Raw genomic sequence first — 20,996 nt, forward strand, 5'->3', positions numbered from 1 at the left:
TTTGTTCATTAAGGTCATTTCTCTTTTTTTAAAAGAGAAAGGAGAGAAAGAGAGGGAGAGAGAGATGGAGATTATAATGTGCATTTCTGTAGCTTCTCTTTATTTTCTTTTCAGTGACTATTCCTTAGTTTTGATCTGCACTAAGGTCCTGCGACACAAAATATAGGAATTATTAGGATTAATTGTTACGATTGAAAGTCATGCATAATAATCAGTGGTTGATTGCATTTTTAATCTGAAACTTTATTTTTCATCTTATCTTTGCCATGTCATACCTCTTTCCTATCTAGCTCGAGATTTGACTGGCCAAATCTACCTGATTGAAATCGTTTACATTACTAGAATTTAAGGACGTTCCACAGTTAAAGTGAAATCCATGTCATTTTCACCAAACTTTGCACATAGATACTTTAGAACCTTAATATTCGAAATATGCAAAAATTATCATAGGTCCATGTGCTTGATTTTTTGCTGTAGAGCTTCAAAGTTCACCCAAATTGATGTTCTTAAGAATTGCGCATTCAAAAGAATTTGGCATTTTTAGACCGCCCAAGATTACTACAATGAGTTTAAACCTCTATTACTCAGTCAAAATACATGAAAAAGTCATCAAATTTCGCAAAAGAGTTAATAATTGAATCGTTAGAATGGAGAATCTATTTATAGTGCTATTTGGTTGCAATTTTAAGTTTAACAGCAATGTCAGTTCTTAAAAATGGCGTAAAAGATAACAAAATCCCAATCTAAAAAATGCAAAATTTCAGTAACAAACTACAAACGTACAATAAATGATGCACTTTATTCAAAATCCATGTCATTTTCACCAAAATTTGCAGAGTTGTAGAGGAAGGTATACATAAGAGGTACAAACATTAAGAAATAGGGGTTCATGTGCTTGTTTTTAAACTATCAGTATTTTTATTAGAGCAAATGTGCTTTTTAAAACACCAAAAATGCGCCAAATGCTTAGTATCTATGTGAAGAAAAAATCAAAACCACTCTACCATTTATTCAAACTCGGGGTAATATTCGTGATTCTTGGCAGCACTGCAGAGTAAAGTATTTTGAAATTGTAGAGAATATTTTGTTGAATGATCCATGGAATAATTCAATTTTTTAGCTTCATGAAATAACGCATCGGATCTGCAGTTTAAGTGCAGAAGATGAGAAAAATCAGCTCATACCTGCAGCTAATTAATCACCTGTTCATCCATTGTGACGTCAGCGCGCAGAGTGTAAACTATGCGCAGATCATAATGCGCACAAACATAACTGTGGAACGTCCTTAAGCCAGCAATAAGCTTCTAATTTTCGCAAATTCATTCAAACTTTGGCCATAACACCAATTGCACAGAAAGGTATGTATGAGTGAGCCTGGGGGATTCGGCCGGTCAAAAGTTTTGCACGGTATCCCAACTGGAGTTAGAGCAGTGGACTCGAACCTCTTTCTTGCTGGATTTGACGGGGGGGGGGGGATGGTTTTGCCAGCCAAATTACTTTTTGACATCTAAATTTTGGCCATGCAAAGTGTTGTCCATAGGAAAATGGCATTGGATTGGTTTATTCTCTTTGACGATTTCTAATCTCTTTAAGCCTCTTCCTTTTATTTACATTACATTTGCTACTTTCAATGATTTCTCTTCTTATCTTCATGTTTTCAGTTGTACTTTTCTTGCATCTTTTTGTGAGTTTTAGTAGGGTTACCCAGAAAATCTGTCACACTTTGTGAAAGCATTATTCATTTATGATGTGCATATAAGAACATCAAAAGGCCTTGAAGAATATCACAATCATTGCAGAATTTCATTTTCTGAGGTTAGAGCCTGACAGATGTACCTTTTATTTTTCTTTGTTCATGGAAGCCATGTTGTTTCTTTGCACTGTAGATTCCAATGAAAGATGCTTTCTTCTTGTTTGTGTTGCACATATAGGCCTAGGGCTAAATCGGTGAACCTAATCTGTACTCTCTTGACACCTCTATAAGTCTTTGGATTTCGGCACCTTTTTCCTATTGTCTCCTATTTCCTATTCATCCCCTTTTCTATCTTTGAATCTGTATGCTGTTCTCCTGTAAAGCATACAGAGGATTGTCAACCTTTTCCACTTTCTTTTCATTTTATCTGCCTTCAAGCTCTTATGTTGTATCAAGGGAAGTCTAAATCCCACTTCCCTGTTATATCTTTCACCTCTGTGCCTTGTAATCATACTCGTCTTTCAGAAAAGCTCCTTGACAAATAAACCAAAGTATTTTGGCAAGTTTCGAGGGATGAAAACTGAAGAGAAATCAACTAATCTGATCGTGCTTAAGTTTGAGAAAAATATGAATATGGGACTGTTCAGTGTTGGGTTCAAACTGTTTACTGATATCTATCTCCCAGTGTTTTAAACATGAGGGACTATTGAAGAACATTTTTTTTTCAGAGAGTATTGGCAGTGTAAAAGCCCAAATTCTCTTTTCACCCATCATACACAAAGTCTTTCACAAAGTAAGAATGATATTTCATATATAAGCACATGTGCTCAATCTTTCTTTGTTTTCTTCTTTTCCCCATTCTGCAGTGAGTAAAAGTATATTCCGGAAGCCTCGCCGGTTCCCTGGTCTACCACCCCTCCCCAGCAACAGAGCTCCTGATGGGTCCTCTAACGGCCTAGGAGCAGGAGGTGGAGGGAGAGGGACAGGGGGTTTAGAACCTGTTTCTGGAGCACCATTTAGGACCTTACAACCAAGTTTTAGTGGTAAGTATTGTATCTCCTACCATGTCTACCAACTGTATATGTCATTCAGCTCAGGAGGATACTATTCCTTATTGCTAGTTATAGGCCATCCAAGCTTAATAGAGCAGAAATCATAAATCTCAAATAAATGCCTCCCCTAAAAAAATGTATCAGCTGGTGTACACTTGATCAATCTTGCCCATGATACAGAAAGTCTGATCTAGATACGAGTAATAAAAAAAGTGTCATGTGATGGCGCTATTTATCAAATACTTTCAGGGTTGATTTCATCTGTTTCCAAAAGAATTGGCAAAGCATTTGAAAATCCCAAACAACATATTGTAGTTGATTGGATAGCAACAGGGGAATCTTATGAATTGGGGTATATGATTCTGTAGCATTGATGATGTCATTTATATTGTTAAAGGTCAAGTCCACCCCAGAAAATTGTTGATTTGAATCGATAGACAAAAATCAAACAAAATACGCTGCAAATTTCATCGAAATCGGATGTAAAATAAGAAAGTTATGAAATTTTTAAGTTTCGCTTATTTTTCACAAAACAGTTCAATGCACAACTCAGCGATATGCAAATGAGAGAGTCGATGATGTCCATCACTCACTATTTCTTTTGTTTTTTATTGTTTGAATTATACAATATTTCAATTTTTTACAAATTTGACAATTAGGACCCCCTTGCTTGAACCACAAAATGTTAAAAAAATGGAATTACATGTGTTCAGGGAGGAATGAAAATTTGTTTCACATGACAATGACGAGAAAATCAAAATATTTCATATTTCATGTAATAAAATACAAAAGAAATAGTGAGTGGGTGAGGTCATCGGTTCCCTCATTTGCATACCGAGCAGGATGTGCATTTGACTGTTTTGAAAAATTAAGCGAAACTTCAAAATGTTATAACTTTCTTATTTTACATCCAATTTTGATAACATTTTCAGCATTATGCTAGTAAGATTTTTTTCTATTTATTCAAATCAGCATTTTTCTGGGGTGGACTTGACCTTTAAGATAAGTGCAAACTTCATCACTGTTCCTGCCCCACAGCTGATGGTTTTTGCTTGTCCACACTGCAACAGACATTATTGGGGCAGAGATTCGGCAATTCAGCCATCTACAAACCCACATTTACTTGTGAAGTTTTTTTCATCCTCGCAAGCAAAGGATGAACATCATCATCAATAGTTATCTTTAATGTTTATTTAGGTCAAAGGGCTTTTCATAGACAAATAATACCAAACAAAATGACCGCTCATATTCTAGAATCCCCTTCTCAATATTGTTCTAAAGTACTAGCATATGTTTCATTTCCAAATTTGAAATAGATGATATCCACATGATCGTATTATCACCCTGCTTGCATGATTTCTATTTGGGGTGCATTTCTTGAACTTGGCACACAAGAGGGGGTACTTCAGTGATGTGTTTATTGAACTTGTCGGCAAATGATAGCATGGAATAAATATTTGGTCTGGCAACAAGAATGTTGAGAATTCTTGACAGTTTGCCAGGAGAATTGATAATGGGATTAAATAAGTGTGCCAGGACAGTTACATGAGTATGTACTTATTGTATGATGATATTAATGTCTGTGTGATATTTGCCATGGAAAACAATGATATAACAAAAAAAAATTGAAAAATGATCCCCTGAAGTGCTGAACATTTAAAATATTGTAATAGCAGGAAGAAATATGTAATCTGCCCCCATATATCTTTATTACCCCCTCATTAGTTGCATGAGGACAGTATTGCTTACATCGCTCTGAAAGAGTGTATTGAATTCAATTTTCAGTATATGAAAGCATGATTGCAGTTATCATATATATAATTATATCGATTTTCAAAAGTATTTCTTTTGATTATTATTATTATTTTTTTACAGATTCTTCAGTTTCCTTTAGCAGTGATGCGTACAATGACAGCTCTTACAACAGTTATCCAAACTCGACAGCATTAATACCAGCAGGATCGGGGAGCTCGGATACAAGTGGCTTAGGTGATTTTGTTGGGAGTTTCATGATTTTTATAGAGTTTCTTAAAGGTGAGATTTGTTATTGGCTGCATGAATGTTTTGTTTTCTTTTGAATGAATCTGTGTACCCCCATTCTATCAAACATATCAACCAGGAGGCATTTCATTAACATTTCTTGTCAGACTAAATGACCAAAGCTGACATCTTTTCTTGATTTGATGGGCTGAGAAGCACCAGGGGGGGGGGGGGTATCATAAAATGACTTGGGTGATGTTTTATCCAGCAAAGTCTGTCTTCTCAAAACAGTTACCATGGTAACAGTCAATCAAAATAACAAAAAAGTTGACGGATGAGAAGTGCTGATGAAATGCTCTCCACTACTTTGACTGTGAATATGATAAAAATTAGATGTTGACAGCTATCAGAAATGGTCCTCTATCTTCAATTCTGTGACATTCATTCTTTAGCCAATCAGATCACACCACTTCAGTTTCTTATCTCAGGAGCTTGGTACTTTAAATTGATAATACGTTTAGTGCATACAAATTCAAATATATTGTAGATCATATGTATCTCCTTGAATGTATTCGTATATATTTCTTCTTTTGATTTATAAAATGAAACTGAAATTTTCAATCAAATACAAATAATGTAATCTTAGTAACTCATATCAATGTGTTTTAATAAATTAAGTACAAATTTGATACTAAATGATACTTTGATTTTCCCATCAATTCTAAATGATATTTGTTTATGAATGAATTAATCATAATCTATTCCTTGTTTTGAATCCACAGAGAAGAAACATATCTTCATTCAATACTTTGTGATTGGATGTCTGATAGGAATCATCTTATCTCTTATATCATGGGTGTTTCATCTCAAGAGGAAAAAGGCAAAATTAAAGAAGAAACTCAGAGGATCAGGTAAGCCAAAACGGACATGTCCATCATACGCATAGTTAAAATCGCTCAAGTTTATTCATATCAAACTACAGTGATATGTTGTTGAAATATTGCGCTTTCAACCTTTCGCCCTTCTTTCAACTTTGTACACAATGTTAACATATCAGAAAGCTATATACCAGTATCCTGAATTGTTAACCCTATGTAAGGCTCGAGAGATGGTTTTATACCAAAAGGAATGAAGGTATTTGATACTTTGAAAACAAATTGAGGACTCAAATTTTTTAATTGAAGCATTTTGATTGTAAACTTTGCCAAAAACATCTCTCTAACACCTATTTTTATGATATACTGTTTCCAAATATCTGACAAAAAATGCAAACATTGAAAACAAACAATTTGTAGGACTAGAGGAAAATAATACACAGAATTTAAATCCTAGTCTGATTTTAGTATAATAATGATAGAACAGTTTTTGTATAGCACATTACACCTTTCAAAGGTCTCAATATGCGTTAGGAAAAAGAAGAAAAAATGAGGGAAAGCTGCTGGTAATGCTATGATGATATTATTATCAATTAAATAGGTTTTTAATGCCGTTTTAAATTGCCCAATTGTATCAACTTGCCTTAAATTGTGTGGGATACTATTCCAGAGTTCCGGCGCTGCATGCGCAAATCCCTGTTCACCATAAAACTTTGTCTCAACGACAGGTACATTATATAAATCCTTATGAAGCGATCTAAGATTTTGAACTGGTTCATATTTTACAAGTAACTATCATAAATATTGGCCTATGAAATTACTTTAATTATATTGGATAACCCAACCTCTTTCTACATTGCAAGTTCTACTGGAAAATGACATCCAAATGTTTGTGTTCATCAGTGTACATTTTAAGGTACTAGAGAAAATACAATTCAGATAGTGCAATTTCAGGAAGTAATATGATTTTTTCTTGTTGGGGGGTACAATTGCTGAACATCACATCTGTAAATCTGCACCCAATGCATTACCTTAAAATGATATGACCATTAAATTCTAAAAATCATTTTGTTCTAGATGGTACAGATGGGAGACAGAGAGCGAATGGTGTCTTAGCCGCTGTGCAGGAGGAGAACAGGATAGACATCGATGAGATCTGGCGGAGTCCACCGCCTCCTTCGATCCTCAACAGAGTGAGTCCGACGGAGGACGACAACGATAACACAATATGGCGTTCTCACACGTTACCCGGGTCACGGCAACTCAACAGTTACTACCCATAGCAATGATGGGACAAGGGTGGGGTCGGACATGCAGCACTAGGGGGAAGATGGGGGGGGGGGGCTCTGAGGCGACTCTGAGGTGAACTGTTTGGAGGGAAACCAAACCTTCCTTTCTACAAATCTCACTTTTATGGTAATGATTTTGGTTCATTAATAAATGAATATTCATCCTTTGAATATTACTCACCAATTCTTTAATCACATCCCTAGGACAAAAATATCTAAGATGATAGATATATTATTGAGAGTTGGTTTACAGCTGGATTAGTAAATTTAACTCTTAATTGGCAACCTGAAAGGTTGGATTGTACCAGTTCCAAACTATTGTGCTGCATGTCCGCCCTCATGCCTTGGTCTCTTGTTAATGTGTCTTTGGCCCAACTTTATAAAGCTGGTTTCAATTGTACCATTTTACAGAACCATAGTCTACATGTATGTAGATTGCATTGTTTACTGCGCTTTATTCAAGGATGAATTTAGCACCCTTTACCAAAAACGTGCTCATAATTGGACTTTTCTTGATATATGCGATGGGATAAGTGTGATTATGTGTACAAAATCTGCGTAGTTTATGGTTTTATACCATGTTATAGTTGAAACCACCGTTGTGAATTTGGGCTGGCTATATGTCCAGAAAATAGATTTATTTTGATATGCTAAATTGTATTTAATAAGTACATGTAGGTATGTGTGAGAGTGTGTCTGAAGTATGTATGAAGCTGTGAGGTGTGGAAGTGTGCATGGGAGTGGTGTGTGTGTGTGTGTGGGGAGGGGCATTGATTTTCAGGGCTGAGATTCTATTTTATACCTCCAAATGTTTTTGATTGGAGATTTTCTTTATCTATACCCTAGTATCCGGATTTTTTCACAAAGAATGTTTATTTCAGAGACTGCCTAACAAAATCAACCATAAGAAAGGGAATAATTTTGAAAATTTGTTTCATTAATATATTTGTCAATTCAAATTCATTTAACACTTTAGAATGAATTATGAAATCAAGATCTTACAATGAAAGTGGTGGCTCAGTGTGGGTGCTTGCCTAATGGGATGGTTAGGGTTCGTTTCATGGCTGAGTCATGCTAAACAAATTTTAATGAAACTTTCTACTAACTAGCTCGGCACTCATTGGAGAAGGGTAATGATAACATGTTTTGTTATGCATGGGTACACTGGTAGAGCAGTTTTATAACTGAAGTGGTAAACCGGGGTAAAACACTATTATTTAAAGCAATAATGAATGTGACATGATCACACACAAAAATAACAGCTCATTCAGAAATGTCCCATTAAATTAGTAGTGATGCTGTGAAGTAAAAGGGTTTTTTGGGTAGGGATAGGTTTACAAAAGGTTCCTGATTATCATAGCAATGTGTGAATGAATGAATGAGTGAATGGGTTGAGAATGTAGGTCTTTCAAAAAATAATTTAGGCTCTTTCTAAAGAATTTCATAGCTCTGTTTTTGTAGATATTCTCAAACTCTTTGCCCTATTGAAAATTATTATTTGTTGCATTCATGGATATTTCTAAAATAAACTAGTAATTGATAGGTTCAGCGTTTTGCAATCTCTACTTGAAAACACCATCTCCAGCCCTGCAATTTAAATGTTAATTCAATTTATCAGAAATCTCTGGGGGCTCTGGACATATTGTCCATTTATCATTCCATAATATTATTCTAAATTCAATTATTTGTCAACATGATATTTTGACATATCCGAAATGGAATATATTTTACTATTCAAAGTCTATCTCATGACATGGAGTTGCAGACTTGAAATACATACAAGAGTAAATAATTCTACATTTTCTTTTCCCTCTCAATAAGAGAAGTTTGTCAATATCTACATGTATGAGAACAGTACTATGAAGTTTGGATGAAGATACTGAAGTTATAATAAAAAAGGACAATGTAAACTTTTACCTTGTATATTTTAGCCTTTTAAGATATCCTAGTGCAATTTTGATATATTACGTTTGTTTTTACACACAGTGTTTTTGTTTTTTGTTATGTTGTGTTGTCGATGTGCATGGCCATAACGGGTATATATTGCCAGAGACTTACTGCTCATTTTTTAAATCTGTTCTCATTTTCTCTCCATCTGTTTTACTCTTTTTCCTCCTCTCTCTTTCTTTCATCTGATTTGTCACAAGCGCTAAGCGGTATAAGTGACTTATGAATGCCAAAGTTTTATTTATTAATCTTTAGTTGTGTAAATATGAATATCTGTAGTTTGTTTCGTTTTTTCTTGTGACATCAAGCTTACGAGCTTATCTTTATCATCTATGCATACTTCATTTCAGATTGTAATTGATTCTTGTAAAAATTTGTGTTAATTTAAGACAGTAGTAATGTTCAAATATATTATAAAAAATGTGATATGAGTATTGTGGCACTTCCCAAATTATGGAAAGAAAAATTATCAATGATTATATATTTTGATGAATTCTTTACCAGATCAATAAGAAATCAATATACTTTAAACTCATCATGAACAAAGAAAGTCAAACACACTTTTAATTGTAGATATTGCATAGGATTTTATTGGTAAATGATCATGGATATTTTCTACCCAAATTATTTGTGTATGTTACTTGTGGTATATATAACGGCTTAATCCTGCTTTCCTTTTCAAAACTGGAATGCCTTATTAGCAGAAGGGTACAACTGTATGAACTGAATATTTGGGGACTTTTATCATTTACCAGAGACAATTCACAATATTTCAGAATGTATATTTTAAATGAAATTAATCATGAAAATTTTAATTATGTATTGCAAGAATATAATCATGACAACTGTTTTGATTCAGCTAAAAAAAAACTACCATAAAATGTGTAGTGTCAAATTTCTACAAATTGGAGCTGAATTGGATAAATTGCCTTTAGGCCTTTTCATTCCAGAATATCATGTAATTGTAATTGACATTTTATGCCTAATATTGGACATATGATTATTTATTGGCCCTGATCGCAAAAGCTCATCGGAATATATTTTGAGGTGTTGGCAGGAGCATCTACGCAATAATGAGCTCCGATAGCATTAATGGGGCACAAAATGTTACGCTTTTATGTAATGTAAATACAGAGAGTTGTATTTCACACTCAATTGCTGATTTTTATCAAAATCACTATGATGAAAAAAGTTTTTTAATATGTATTGTTACATAATTGTGCTTGATTGGTTGATAGGCCTACATTGTGCTTGGTTCTTATGCCCGTCATTGCAGAGTGTGATCAAATTGGCAACAGTTGGTGGCATCATGAGGTATATTACTTTGTTCAATGTTTGCCTGACATAGCAGTATCAGTCATGTTACCAATATAGTTGGCCACACCATTTAATCACTGGGTCTGGTTAATTTTCAATTGAAAGTACCATCTCTTATCATCATTAGATCAATTTCACATGGCACTATTAACCCTCACTATCATTTAATTTCAAATAATTGATCAACTTCCCACTTGCATTTTGAATTATAAGTATATGCCGTACACAATAGGGGTTGGCTTTCAGAGGGTGTTTCACAAAGATTGTGACTAAATATTGCACTTTACCTCGTAGTTGTATGCAATATAAAATGCATCACCACATTGGTCAATTCATGCTAGGAGCACTGGTGCTACTGCAAAGTAATCCATGAGATAGCATGTTAAATACAATGTGCGAGTCAACACTAAACATGACTCTAAGTCATACTTAACTCTTTGTGAAAACCCCCCCCCCCCTAGTTGTAATTCCGATACAGGTTTTGTTTCAGTATTCTTTTTATATGTATGTATCTTCTTCACTATTGCAGCATTATTTTATTGTGGTTACTTTGTTAACAAATTTTACTACCTCACTGCTCATAATTGGCCCTAGCACAAATAATGTGTTTTGTTGCTGTAAAGGGCAAATCCACCCCAGGTACTGGCAATTCTGATAATTCCCCCAACTCTACCAATGATTTAAGAAGAGGAATTCGATATACATGAATTGTAACTCGAGAAGTGGCAGATTAAGACTGCAAAAAAAATACCCCATTACTTTGAATTTTTATATAGTTTTAAACACAGAGGAGGCGTGATAGCTCAGTCGGTAGAGCGGGGATTCGTATTCCGGTGACCCGGGTTCGATTCCCACTTGGTGCGCTAGTGCCCTTTGGTAAGGCATTAATCCTCAGTACCAGGTCCTTCAGAGAGGACCTTAAGCCGTCGGTCCTCTGGTTGCTTGCTTACAAGCATTCATGCTTTCTTAGCAATCAGGTAAAAAATCACCACCAATACCAACACAATTTTTAAACAAAATGGTTATCAGGCAGTGTTTATATTTGTGTGCACTCTGCATGCAAACCCCCAAAACACTTTTAAGGTTTTCTATACTACAGTAATACATTTACAGTTGAGAAAGTACTTACACTGTCAATATATTTGCCTTTTATTGCTATATCAATCACCAAGAAATTATATTTGTTCGGATTGAATTTGTAAAACCAAACAATAATAATAATAATAATAATAATAAGGCATTTAGGAACGCTATACATAGTACACTATATCATAGCGTTTACACTGTAGATCAATTTACAACACTTAAAAAAGCTACATCTATCCTAGATACAAGTACGTTTTCAACTGTTTCTTAAATCTAAGAAGAGAAGTTTCAGATCTTAATTTAGTGGGAAGCTTGTTCCATTCTTTTGCCGCAGCAACAGTAAAACTACGTTCACCGGCCTTGCTCCGGGTTGTCTGATAGGTTAGTCTAAAATGATCTCCACCTGACCGCAAACCTTCTCGTTTAGGATTATGAACCTGAAGTGCCCCCTTGATATACATTGGTACATGATCATGAAATGATTTATATACATACAAAAGAATCTTAAATAATATTCTTTGTTTAACTGGTAGCCAGTGTAATGCCCTTATTAGTGGAATAGCATCATGTCTACGGTCAACTTTGTGAATAATACGTGCTGCCCAGTTTTGCAGACTCTGTAGTCGCCTTACGTGCATTTGGGGAACTTCTGTAAGGAGTGCATTACAATAATCGATCCGAGATAGTACATGACTACGTACCGCATGATGACATGCATCTACTGTTATGTACTTTCGTATGCGACATATATTTCTTAATTGAAACCTAACAGATTTACATAAAAAATCAATTTGCTTTGTCATAGACATGTTACAATCCAAATATACACCAAGACTCTTAATTGAAGCGGATGGTAAGACTTGTGATGTACCAATATCAATAGAAATATTATCTAACCCACGAAGGTTATGGTGAACCTACTACCAGAAATTCAGTTTTTGCTTCATTCAGCTTTAGTCTGTTATTATTCATCCATATGCTGATGTCTGCAACACATACCGAAAGGGTTCTCAATGCAATCTCCAAGCCATGTGCTGCCCTGGGGTCAAAAGATACATAAAGTTGCGTATCATCAGCATATAGATGATAAGACACATTATGAGTTTTGGCAATGTCTGCGATAGGTAGGGTGTATACAGTATAACCTATCGGTCCGAACACAGAACCTTGAGGAAGGCCAATTGAATTAACAGAAACTAGTGAATGCTTTCCATTTATTTCCACACATGTAGACCAATCATCCAAATAGGTCTGGAACCAGTTTAAAGCTGTGCCCTGGACTCTTATCCGTTTCGAAAGCCGGGTCATCAAAATCTGACGATCTATCGTGTCAAACGCTGCTGATAAGTCTAAGGACAAAAGCAAAGTTACTTGACCCTTGTCCATAGCAGACATAATGTCATTCTTCACCTTGATAAGAGCGCTCTCTGTACTATGGTGAGATCTATAGGCAGACTGATGAGGATCCCATAAACTATTTTCCGACATATGATCCGTGAGCCTACGACAAGCAATCTTCTCCAATACCTTCCCAAGAAAACTGAGGTTGGATACAGGCCGGTAGTTGGATAGGCAATTCTTGTCATGGCTTGGTTTCTTGAGTAGTGGCCGAATAACTGCTGACCTCGATGAACTTGGAAAGTCGCCAGACTGAAGGGACGAATTTATGATATTCGTCAAAATAGGAAGAAGGTATGGTAAGTTCTCTTTGAGGAACCATGTGGGTAACGGATCCAGACTGCACGACTTGCATGGTGATCCTAAAATGATCTTCTTTACTTCATCTTCTGTAGCAAGATCAAAGCGTGACAGTGGCTCAAAATCCTTTTGACAAATGTCAGTGGCTGGATCTGAATAGGAATGAGGCTGCACATCATCTAGGCTCCTATGAATCTTTCTTATCTTTTCTTCAAAGAACGAAGAGAATTTATTGGACAGTGCTTCAAGAGAGTCATAGAAAGGAAGAGCTGGCAACTTCCTGTTCATTAGATAGTCTAAAGTTTTATACAGCTCCTTAACATTACAAGAAGATAAAGCACTCTGATAATAGGCAATTTTCTTCCGACAAATGCGATTGGATGACTCACGTTATCTTAACAAATATATAATTCCAAGTAATTTGTAAGCTGTAAATGTTTTACATTTTTTCTAAAAAAAATGCACCACCACAAAAAAGATGCTGTAGGGCCATTCATTCAGAACCACCAATTTTGGTTTTAATTTGACACTCTGAATAGACCACTTCAAACCAATGTAAATGGAAAGCTCATGCCTTTGATATAAAGTACCTGCATGATTATACAAAAATGATATTGCATAATATTTGTCCAGGATGAGCATGATTTGTTTTAATTTTTGATATATGATTTGCAAAATTTAGAAAATATCCAAAAATGTCTTGTTCAACAATTATGCAGGTAAAATAAAAATCTGATTGAATTGGTTTCATATGAAGTATGGCCTTCTCATGTAAAACGAAATGAAACCTTAACTGTCCATCTTTCATCCCTCTTCCAATGAAATGAATTTGTAGTTCATTCATAAAGAAGTGTTTGGTACCTCAAAATCATAAAATAGCCTTAAAAACGGACATACTGAAGCTTTTCTACATGCACTCATCGGAGTAAAATCGCATGAATGACTAAAACGCTAGAGCAAAACAATATAGAACCATAACCAATGGACGCTCATTCATAGTTTACATATTTTAAGGGGGGTTGGGATGGGATGTCTTAAATTTGCTTAATATTTCCTAGTTATCACAAAAATCAACAATACAGAATGAATACTACTTTGCCTTTTTTACGGGCATTGATATTGATAAGAAAGAAATATCACTGCTACAAACCTTTTGGACATTAGAAATGGATGCTCTTTTAATACCAAACATATTTAAGATTATTATCCATAACTGCAAAAGTATAAATCAGCTTTATTTAAATATACACATATTTATTTCCATATAAAAAGAAAAAAATATATACATGTTCAAATTTAATAAATCTTATGAAATATGGAGGATGGCCCATTTCAGCGGTATTAACAAACTACCACTGTTCTTCCATGGGGTCCTTTAAACCATACCATTGCACTACTCTATCATAAGCATTACACAATCTTCTTTTACTGGATGACTAAATATTTTGTCAAATGTGTTGCACAAAATTCATTCATCTGTCTTCCTTCTTGAATGCTCCCTTTTCACAAAATGATGTTTTTGATCATGGTACCACAACAAATCGAAAGCCTTCTTACTGCCAACTATTATTTCATTGACTTACATGTATCATTTTAAAAGATCAATTTGACTCTTCTTGATCACATTCAGTCCTAGTTATCTGTGGAGCCCTATGCCCAAGATAAATCAGGCAGAAATCATGGGAAATGTGTTATTGTATGGAATTAAATTGTGTTCTATTGGTTAAACCAAATTTTCATGAAAGGCTTCTGGGATAACAAGGGTCATAAGCAGTTGTCTTTATATGTATTCAAACATGTTCAATTAGATTATTTTTAGTATTGTTTTGTTTTATGTTATTTATATCTTCCTGTACCTTGATATGTTTTTGGAGAGATGAGTTTTGCCATTTATATATAAGTAATGTTTGTTATCAAGAGGGATGCCAAAATCTATTGTTATTATAGAGAAGTGGTATGCTACTCATATACAATAAAATCATCTTTTGTAGAAAATACAAATGTTATCTTCTTGATTCCTTTGTCTCAGCAAATTTAAAGATTAAGTTATCCCTAGTACTATTTAGAGAATACCAATATTCAAGTGATAAGCTACCATTTCTCAGTGTTATTTTTCAATTTTCTCCTTAAAATAACAGTACACTGACTTTGCACCAACGTAAACAGAGGTTGAGATGATAAGATGATATATGAGTAAACCAGTATGCACTTTTTGCTATATAAAAATAAGAATGCTGACGATTTTTTTTTTGGGGGGTGGGGGGTCCAGAGTATTTTATTGATGGAGTGGTATGGTTTTGATATAATTCTTTTAAAAATCTGCATTTTAAAAGTTATCTTTAATATGAAATACTTTCAACTTTCCTTTGCCAAATGAGAATGAACATAAAAAGAAATAAAATATATGTTAATGACATGAATACAATTCGCAAAAGTATTTTGAATCAACTTCAATTCAATACCATATATTTACAAACATTATGATATAAGTGTATCAACTTTATAGTTTACAAAAACTTTATAGGACATAATGAAATTCCTTATCCTACATTATATTACATTTTAGGTATTTTATACTGAAGATATAATAATTGTTAAAGCAATGACCACATTACTCCTCAATATATAGGAGGCCCTACAAGTCATGTAAGACGAGGGAACAAGGTAGTAAGTCATGGAAACGAGTTTGGACAATGATAAAGAAAGAACACATCATGTCACCTTAGGTTCTCCGGGCATAACTAGTCATTCTTATTTTACACCAATGGCAAGTAATTTCTTGTAATACTTGTCCTCGTCCAGACATTGTAACATAAACCTTGCTACATCGGCTCGAGGTATGGATGTGGATGCATTCACGAACTGACGTTCCTCTACGATGAATGGTTGCCCTGAGGAATAAAAGTTAGCTTTTATTGTATTGTTTGATTTATTATTATAATTTTTTATTTATTATTTATTAGTTTTATTTATTCATTTATTTATTTGCTTATTTATTTACTTGTTTATTCATTTACTTATTTCTATTTACTTATTTATTTATTTACATTCATTTATTCATTCATTTATTTATTTATCATTATTTTTTGAGGGGGGTTCATTGGGAGGGATATTTTGTAGGGGGTGAAGATGGCGTAAGTGTGTGTGTGTGTGTGAGGGTGTGTGTGTGTGATCAAGAGAGAGAGAAGGGGAGAAGTTAATAGACAGAAAGACCTAGCGATAGTGGTTAGGGGGTATAGAAAAAGGTGAGAAGTGAGAAGAAAATGGGGGAAAGAGCGAGGAATGTGTTTTCAATGGAAAGAGAAAACATGAACTCTTTAATTCCAATACATTATCATAACTAATAGATCTTTGCCGGGGGGGGGGGGGGGGCTGCCATGACAAGGTGGAAACCATGCTCATTCATGGATCTCCAAAATGGACCCCCAAAAAGTAATCATCATTCGATCGCAGAGAATTTGTTTTCTTTAACCATTAAAATCCATGTTTTGTGAATTAGTGTTAAAAATCATCATTTTACATCTCCAAATTCTTACTTTATTTGTCTGTTTACATAATGACGATAATCAAGATAATGAAAAAAAGAGGGGGAAGAAAAAGAAATGTAAATACCTGTGCTCTGTTTGCTATTGAGCTGAGCGGGTCTCACGGCAGTGTAGTCAATATCTTGGCATTCTTTCTCCAGATATATTTCCATAATGAGCATATCACTCAATACCTTCTTGAGCATTGGTCTGATCACCCAGCGGGCTACGAACCCGGGATCGTCTTTAGGATCGACTATGAGGGGTGCAAGCGAGTAAAATCAAAGCAGATCAGATCAATCCAAGTCAATTCAGGTCAAGAGAATTTTTGGTAAAGTTAAGTAGAGTCCAATAAAATCAAGCAAGTCCAGTCGGATGCAGTCTAATCCATTCAGATCAAATTAAATCAAATGAGATCAGCTCAATCAAAATGAACCAAGTCAAGTCAATTAATATACAAGAGCTCAAATCAAGTCAATTCAAGTCAACTGAAACAAAACGTTCAGTCAAGTTATATCAACTAAAGTCAGCAATAGTTCATGTCAAATCAAATCACAGATCTTTACCACTCTAAAACTCGTCACTACGTATTGCATCTTAAACAACAAGCAATACCCATTGATAACAGGTTTTCCTTGTTGTGTGTAAGGCAATATAGGCAACAAACGTATTTCGCAATGGGATTCGAACCCGGGACCTCATAATCCACAGCTAGTCCCTGGACTTAAACTATAGGGCCTACACTCTCCTAACATACCTTGCGTATACCAAGATGTAATTACGACAAATCTTTTCACGTTGGCCTGTCTCATGGCTTCTATGATTGCTTTGCAAGATCTTGAGTAGAGCGTGATTGTAGAGAATAAGGTCTGACCACCAAGACCCGACAAGACTGCATCGCAACCATTGAAGATTGGTTGAAGACTGTCCGATGAATATATATCACCCTTTACAATCTGTAGGAGAGATAGATGACAGAAGACAAAAGCAAAATGTTCGATTAATCGAACACGTATACTATATCCGATAAAATCAATCAATGGGTGCTCCAGTCCATGCTGAAAATATGATTTCAACAGATAAAGAAAAATTACTCAATATTTCAAAATTGGACAAGGAATTACAAAGTTATGGCATTTTAAAATTTTGTATAATCAAGGAGATATCTCCTTGGTATAATTCGGTTAACGGTCACATGCATGTCTTCACGAATATGCAATGAGCAAGGTGATGCCATATACCCACTTATTATTTTGTATATCACTATATGAATTCATATTTTATCAAAATTCTGTCCATCAAGAATGATAAAATTTGGATTGAATACTGGTTTAATTTGTAAGATGACAATTGCTTCAACTTATTTTGTAACAAGGGAGACACACCATACACACATTTATGAAAATATAGAATAATACATTACATAAGAACCGGTCAGATAAGAATAAAGGGAGAGAATAATATGGATATCTTATGGATGTTACAGATTTATTCTTGTAAAAGACAAAAAAAAAAACGTGTAAGAGAAAAGAAGGTCTGATTCGTGAAATACTTCGAAATTTCAAATTAACTGATTATCCTAAATTGATATGCAACACCTGTCAATCAGTTACAGGAAACGAGGAATAACATCACATGGAAAATATCAGCAAACAGTCTACAGTTCTAGGTTGACTATCACGACCACTGGCGTAATGAGCTAAAACTTTGTGCGGAATTAAACGGGGCAACATTTTTTTAGTCTTGAGTAAGCGAGGAGAGCGAGCGAGGATAGCGAACATTTTCTCTGTTTCACTTTATTGACTGCACAGGGAGAGAGTGAAATAGAGAGAGAGCGAGATATTTTTTTTAAATATTAATTTTCTAAATTGATAACTAATTTTGTGATAGACTTTGACATGATTCAAAATATGCTATCATATTTCCCCCTTTTGTTCTTTCTTATGTACTTCTTTTCTGTCCCTTTCCTGGTCGTGCAAGTGCCCAAATGATTTTCATTTGAAATTACCGAAAGAATTAAACCGTATTTTTCCCCCTTTTCATCTGCGCTGTCCCTCGGTATGTAGCTATATTCAGTTCACACCATGGACTTTGTTTTCAGTTGTCAATAGGCTCGTTTAGACAACGGGTAATTTTCCCCTAATTACATGAATTACTTTGTAAAACCTGTGCAGTCAACAAATAAGCGCAATTCGTGACAATTAAGTCGTTTTATGAAGCATTGAGCAACAATGCCATCTTATTGCTCAATGCACCACTCCCCCTTGATAGCGGTTCTTTTTAAAGATGATTCCCATCCAGTTTTGATCCTTTCGATGTTTTCTATTCCACATTAATAGAGGTGGATCGGCAATATACACTCAATAGGCTTGTTTCGAATAATATAATTTCATATCGCTAGTTGTTCTTGACAACCTGTAAGCTTGTCAGAAGCTTGCAAGATATAACCCCAAAAGTGTTATTTGTAGAGAGAGAGTGAAAGAGAGGGGGAGGGGGGGGGGGGTAGATATCTCAAATTCATATTTTCAAAAAGTATTGGCGGTTGAACAAAATAAATCAATGGCTTGTACCCTTTCGTAATATTGACATTGATTCCAGTTGGGAAACTAGGACTTCGTTTTCTGACAAGCACAAAAAGGGGGAGGATTCTGCCCCACCCCCTCCTGCCACCACCCATCCTTTACTCAGGTAAGATAGTCGTCGGGAGTAATGCTGCAGCCACATTTCCCGTATACGGCGGCCTTTATACGGCGAGTCTAAAAAAAAAACGTTTTATTCATCATTATTCAAACCACCTATTATGCAGCTGGTACAAACAACGTTAAAACGGCTGTTTTGACTCGCCGTACGGCCGCCGTAGTGGAAATGTGACTGCGCCATAATTGGCACTATTGACCTTTTACCATTCAAATGGCTTTCAACACAAAATGTAGCTTGTCTAACCAACAAAGATGAAAAACCCTAAACATACCTTTAACCTCGAGCTTGTGTTTTTTCCAAACGATTATGTAACGATGCACATAGTGACGATGTCGATGTAATGATTATGACAATGTTAACAACTTTGCGTCAACACTTCAATCGATTATAAGAGCATCAGTTATCACAATTTTAACACATTGGTTATCTACGGACTATGTTCACAATAGTAATAATAATTCAATCTAGTATGTTATGGGAAATTCGTAGTCATTTACATCACGAATAATCAATAGAAGGGAGGGGGTGGTCATGAATTAACGGGCCAAGTCATGTTCCAGCAATATGGAAATCATGAATGTCAGAAACCCCATCGGTCTTGACAGATACTTTGCTTCACACTTTCATTAAATTACGTACATCAGAAGTTTCAGCGCTTAATCATGTGTATTCGCAGCTATATGTATAAAAAAGTAAAACCGATTTCGAGATGCTATCGGTAGTCAATTTAGCCGCCCTCCCAAAAAATTGTCTCTTAAAATATGTAAAAAATTTGACAATGAATAATATAAAAAAATGTTCAGAAGTCCATCCATGTAATTTAAAATATTACTGTTGACTAAATGATGTCGGCGTCAACAAAATAATTTTTGAGCGACAATACACTTCAAGCAGTAGATTCGGGAGCGATTTCGCATGAGAAGGGGATAATAAGAGGGGTAAGGGGGAGAGGGTGAGATATAGAGGGAGGGAGAGATAGACAAGAGGAATGGGAGATAGAGGGGAAAGAGAGAGAGAAAGGGGTGAGGAATGGGGGAATAGGGGATGTCGGAAATGGGACGGTCTTACCTTCAAACTGAAGTCGTCGACATTCTGCTCGATATCACGTAGTTTCTCAGGATCTCTGACCACGGCAACGACCTGGTGACCAGCCTTGATGGCTTGACGAATAAGGCATTGTCCTGTCTGGCCTGTAGCGCCCAAAATGGCCAACTTCATGTTTGAAATAGATTGATAAGTAGATCGTGTTAACTGCGCACGGTATTGCCGATATATATGTCTATATTATATTGCATGCAATAATAATGGAACAAAATCGAAGTCCTATAATTATTTCGTACTTTGACCATGACCTCATACACACAGAGAGTTAATGATTACTTTGTTGTAATCTCTTTGTGTGACCCTTTCAAGAAGTTTATTGAAGGCAATCGTTCATATCAAAATATCAATGAACAATTGCTAAACGATATAATTTACCCAAAAATGTGTGGCCGATGTGCGGAATATCCAATTTAATATGCTATAGTTCACTGGTCCCGTAATTACCACAAGCCCCCCTTTTCTGTTTCTCCTTATCCACCAATTTGCAAACCCTTTCCACAGAATGGGATTAAATAGTTCCCATTTTCCAGCAGATAATAAAAGTATATATATATTTTACAGATACATCTAGGTCTCTGGGAAATTACCTTAGCTGGTGTCAAGTTTGTTTTACCATAGACCTACATGGTTTTACTCATGACAAGTTAAGAATAGAATATTTCAAACTTTATTTTTGGCCCAAAAATCTATAAAATAACAATATATATTTTCTAAATCTTTGAGGGACATAT

The 20,996-nt window shown here is 35.2% G+C and overlaps 2 protein-coding genes across 2 annotated transcripts; one reads left to right on the forward strand and one right to left on the reverse strand.

The window, feature by feature from the left end:
• Positions 1-1,364: 1,364 nt before the first annotated feature.
• On the forward strand, positions 1,365-9,412 carry LOC129259611 (uncharacterized). The gene is made up of 5 exons (XM_064098947.1): positions 1,365-1,407; positions 2,560-2,736; positions 4,621-4,779; positions 5,508-5,636; positions 6,678-9,412. The coding sequence occupies exons 1-5, from the start codon at positions 1,365-1,367 to the stop codon at positions 6,881-6,883; spliced, it is 714 nt and encodes a 237-aa protein (XP_063955017.1). The 3' UTR covers positions 6,884-9,412.
• A 1,868-nt stretch (positions 9,413-11,280) lies between these two features.
• LOC129259610 (flavin reductase (NADPH)-like) lies at positions 11,281-20,499 on the reverse strand. The gene is made up of 4 exons (XM_054897882.2): positions 20,230-20,499; positions 17,219-17,417; positions 16,550-16,717; positions 11,281-15,828 (listed from the first exon to the last, which is right to left on the reverse strand). The coding sequence occupies exons 1-4, from the start codon at positions 20,377-20,379 to the stop codon at positions 15,689-15,691; spliced, it is 657 nt and encodes a 218-aa protein (XP_054753857.2). The 5' UTR covers positions 20,380-20,499; the 3' UTR covers positions 11,281-15,688.
• Between the last annotated feature and the right edge of the window lie 497 nt (positions 20,500-20,996).

Source organism: Lytechinus pictus, chromosome 4 (assembly GCF_037042905.1).
Source record: "Lytechinus pictus isolate F3 Inbred chromosome 4, Lp3.0, whole genome shotgun sequence".
Taxonomy (NCBI): Eukaryota; Metazoa; Echinodermata; class Echinoidea; order Temnopleuroida; family Toxopneustidae; genus Lytechinus; species Lytechinus pictus.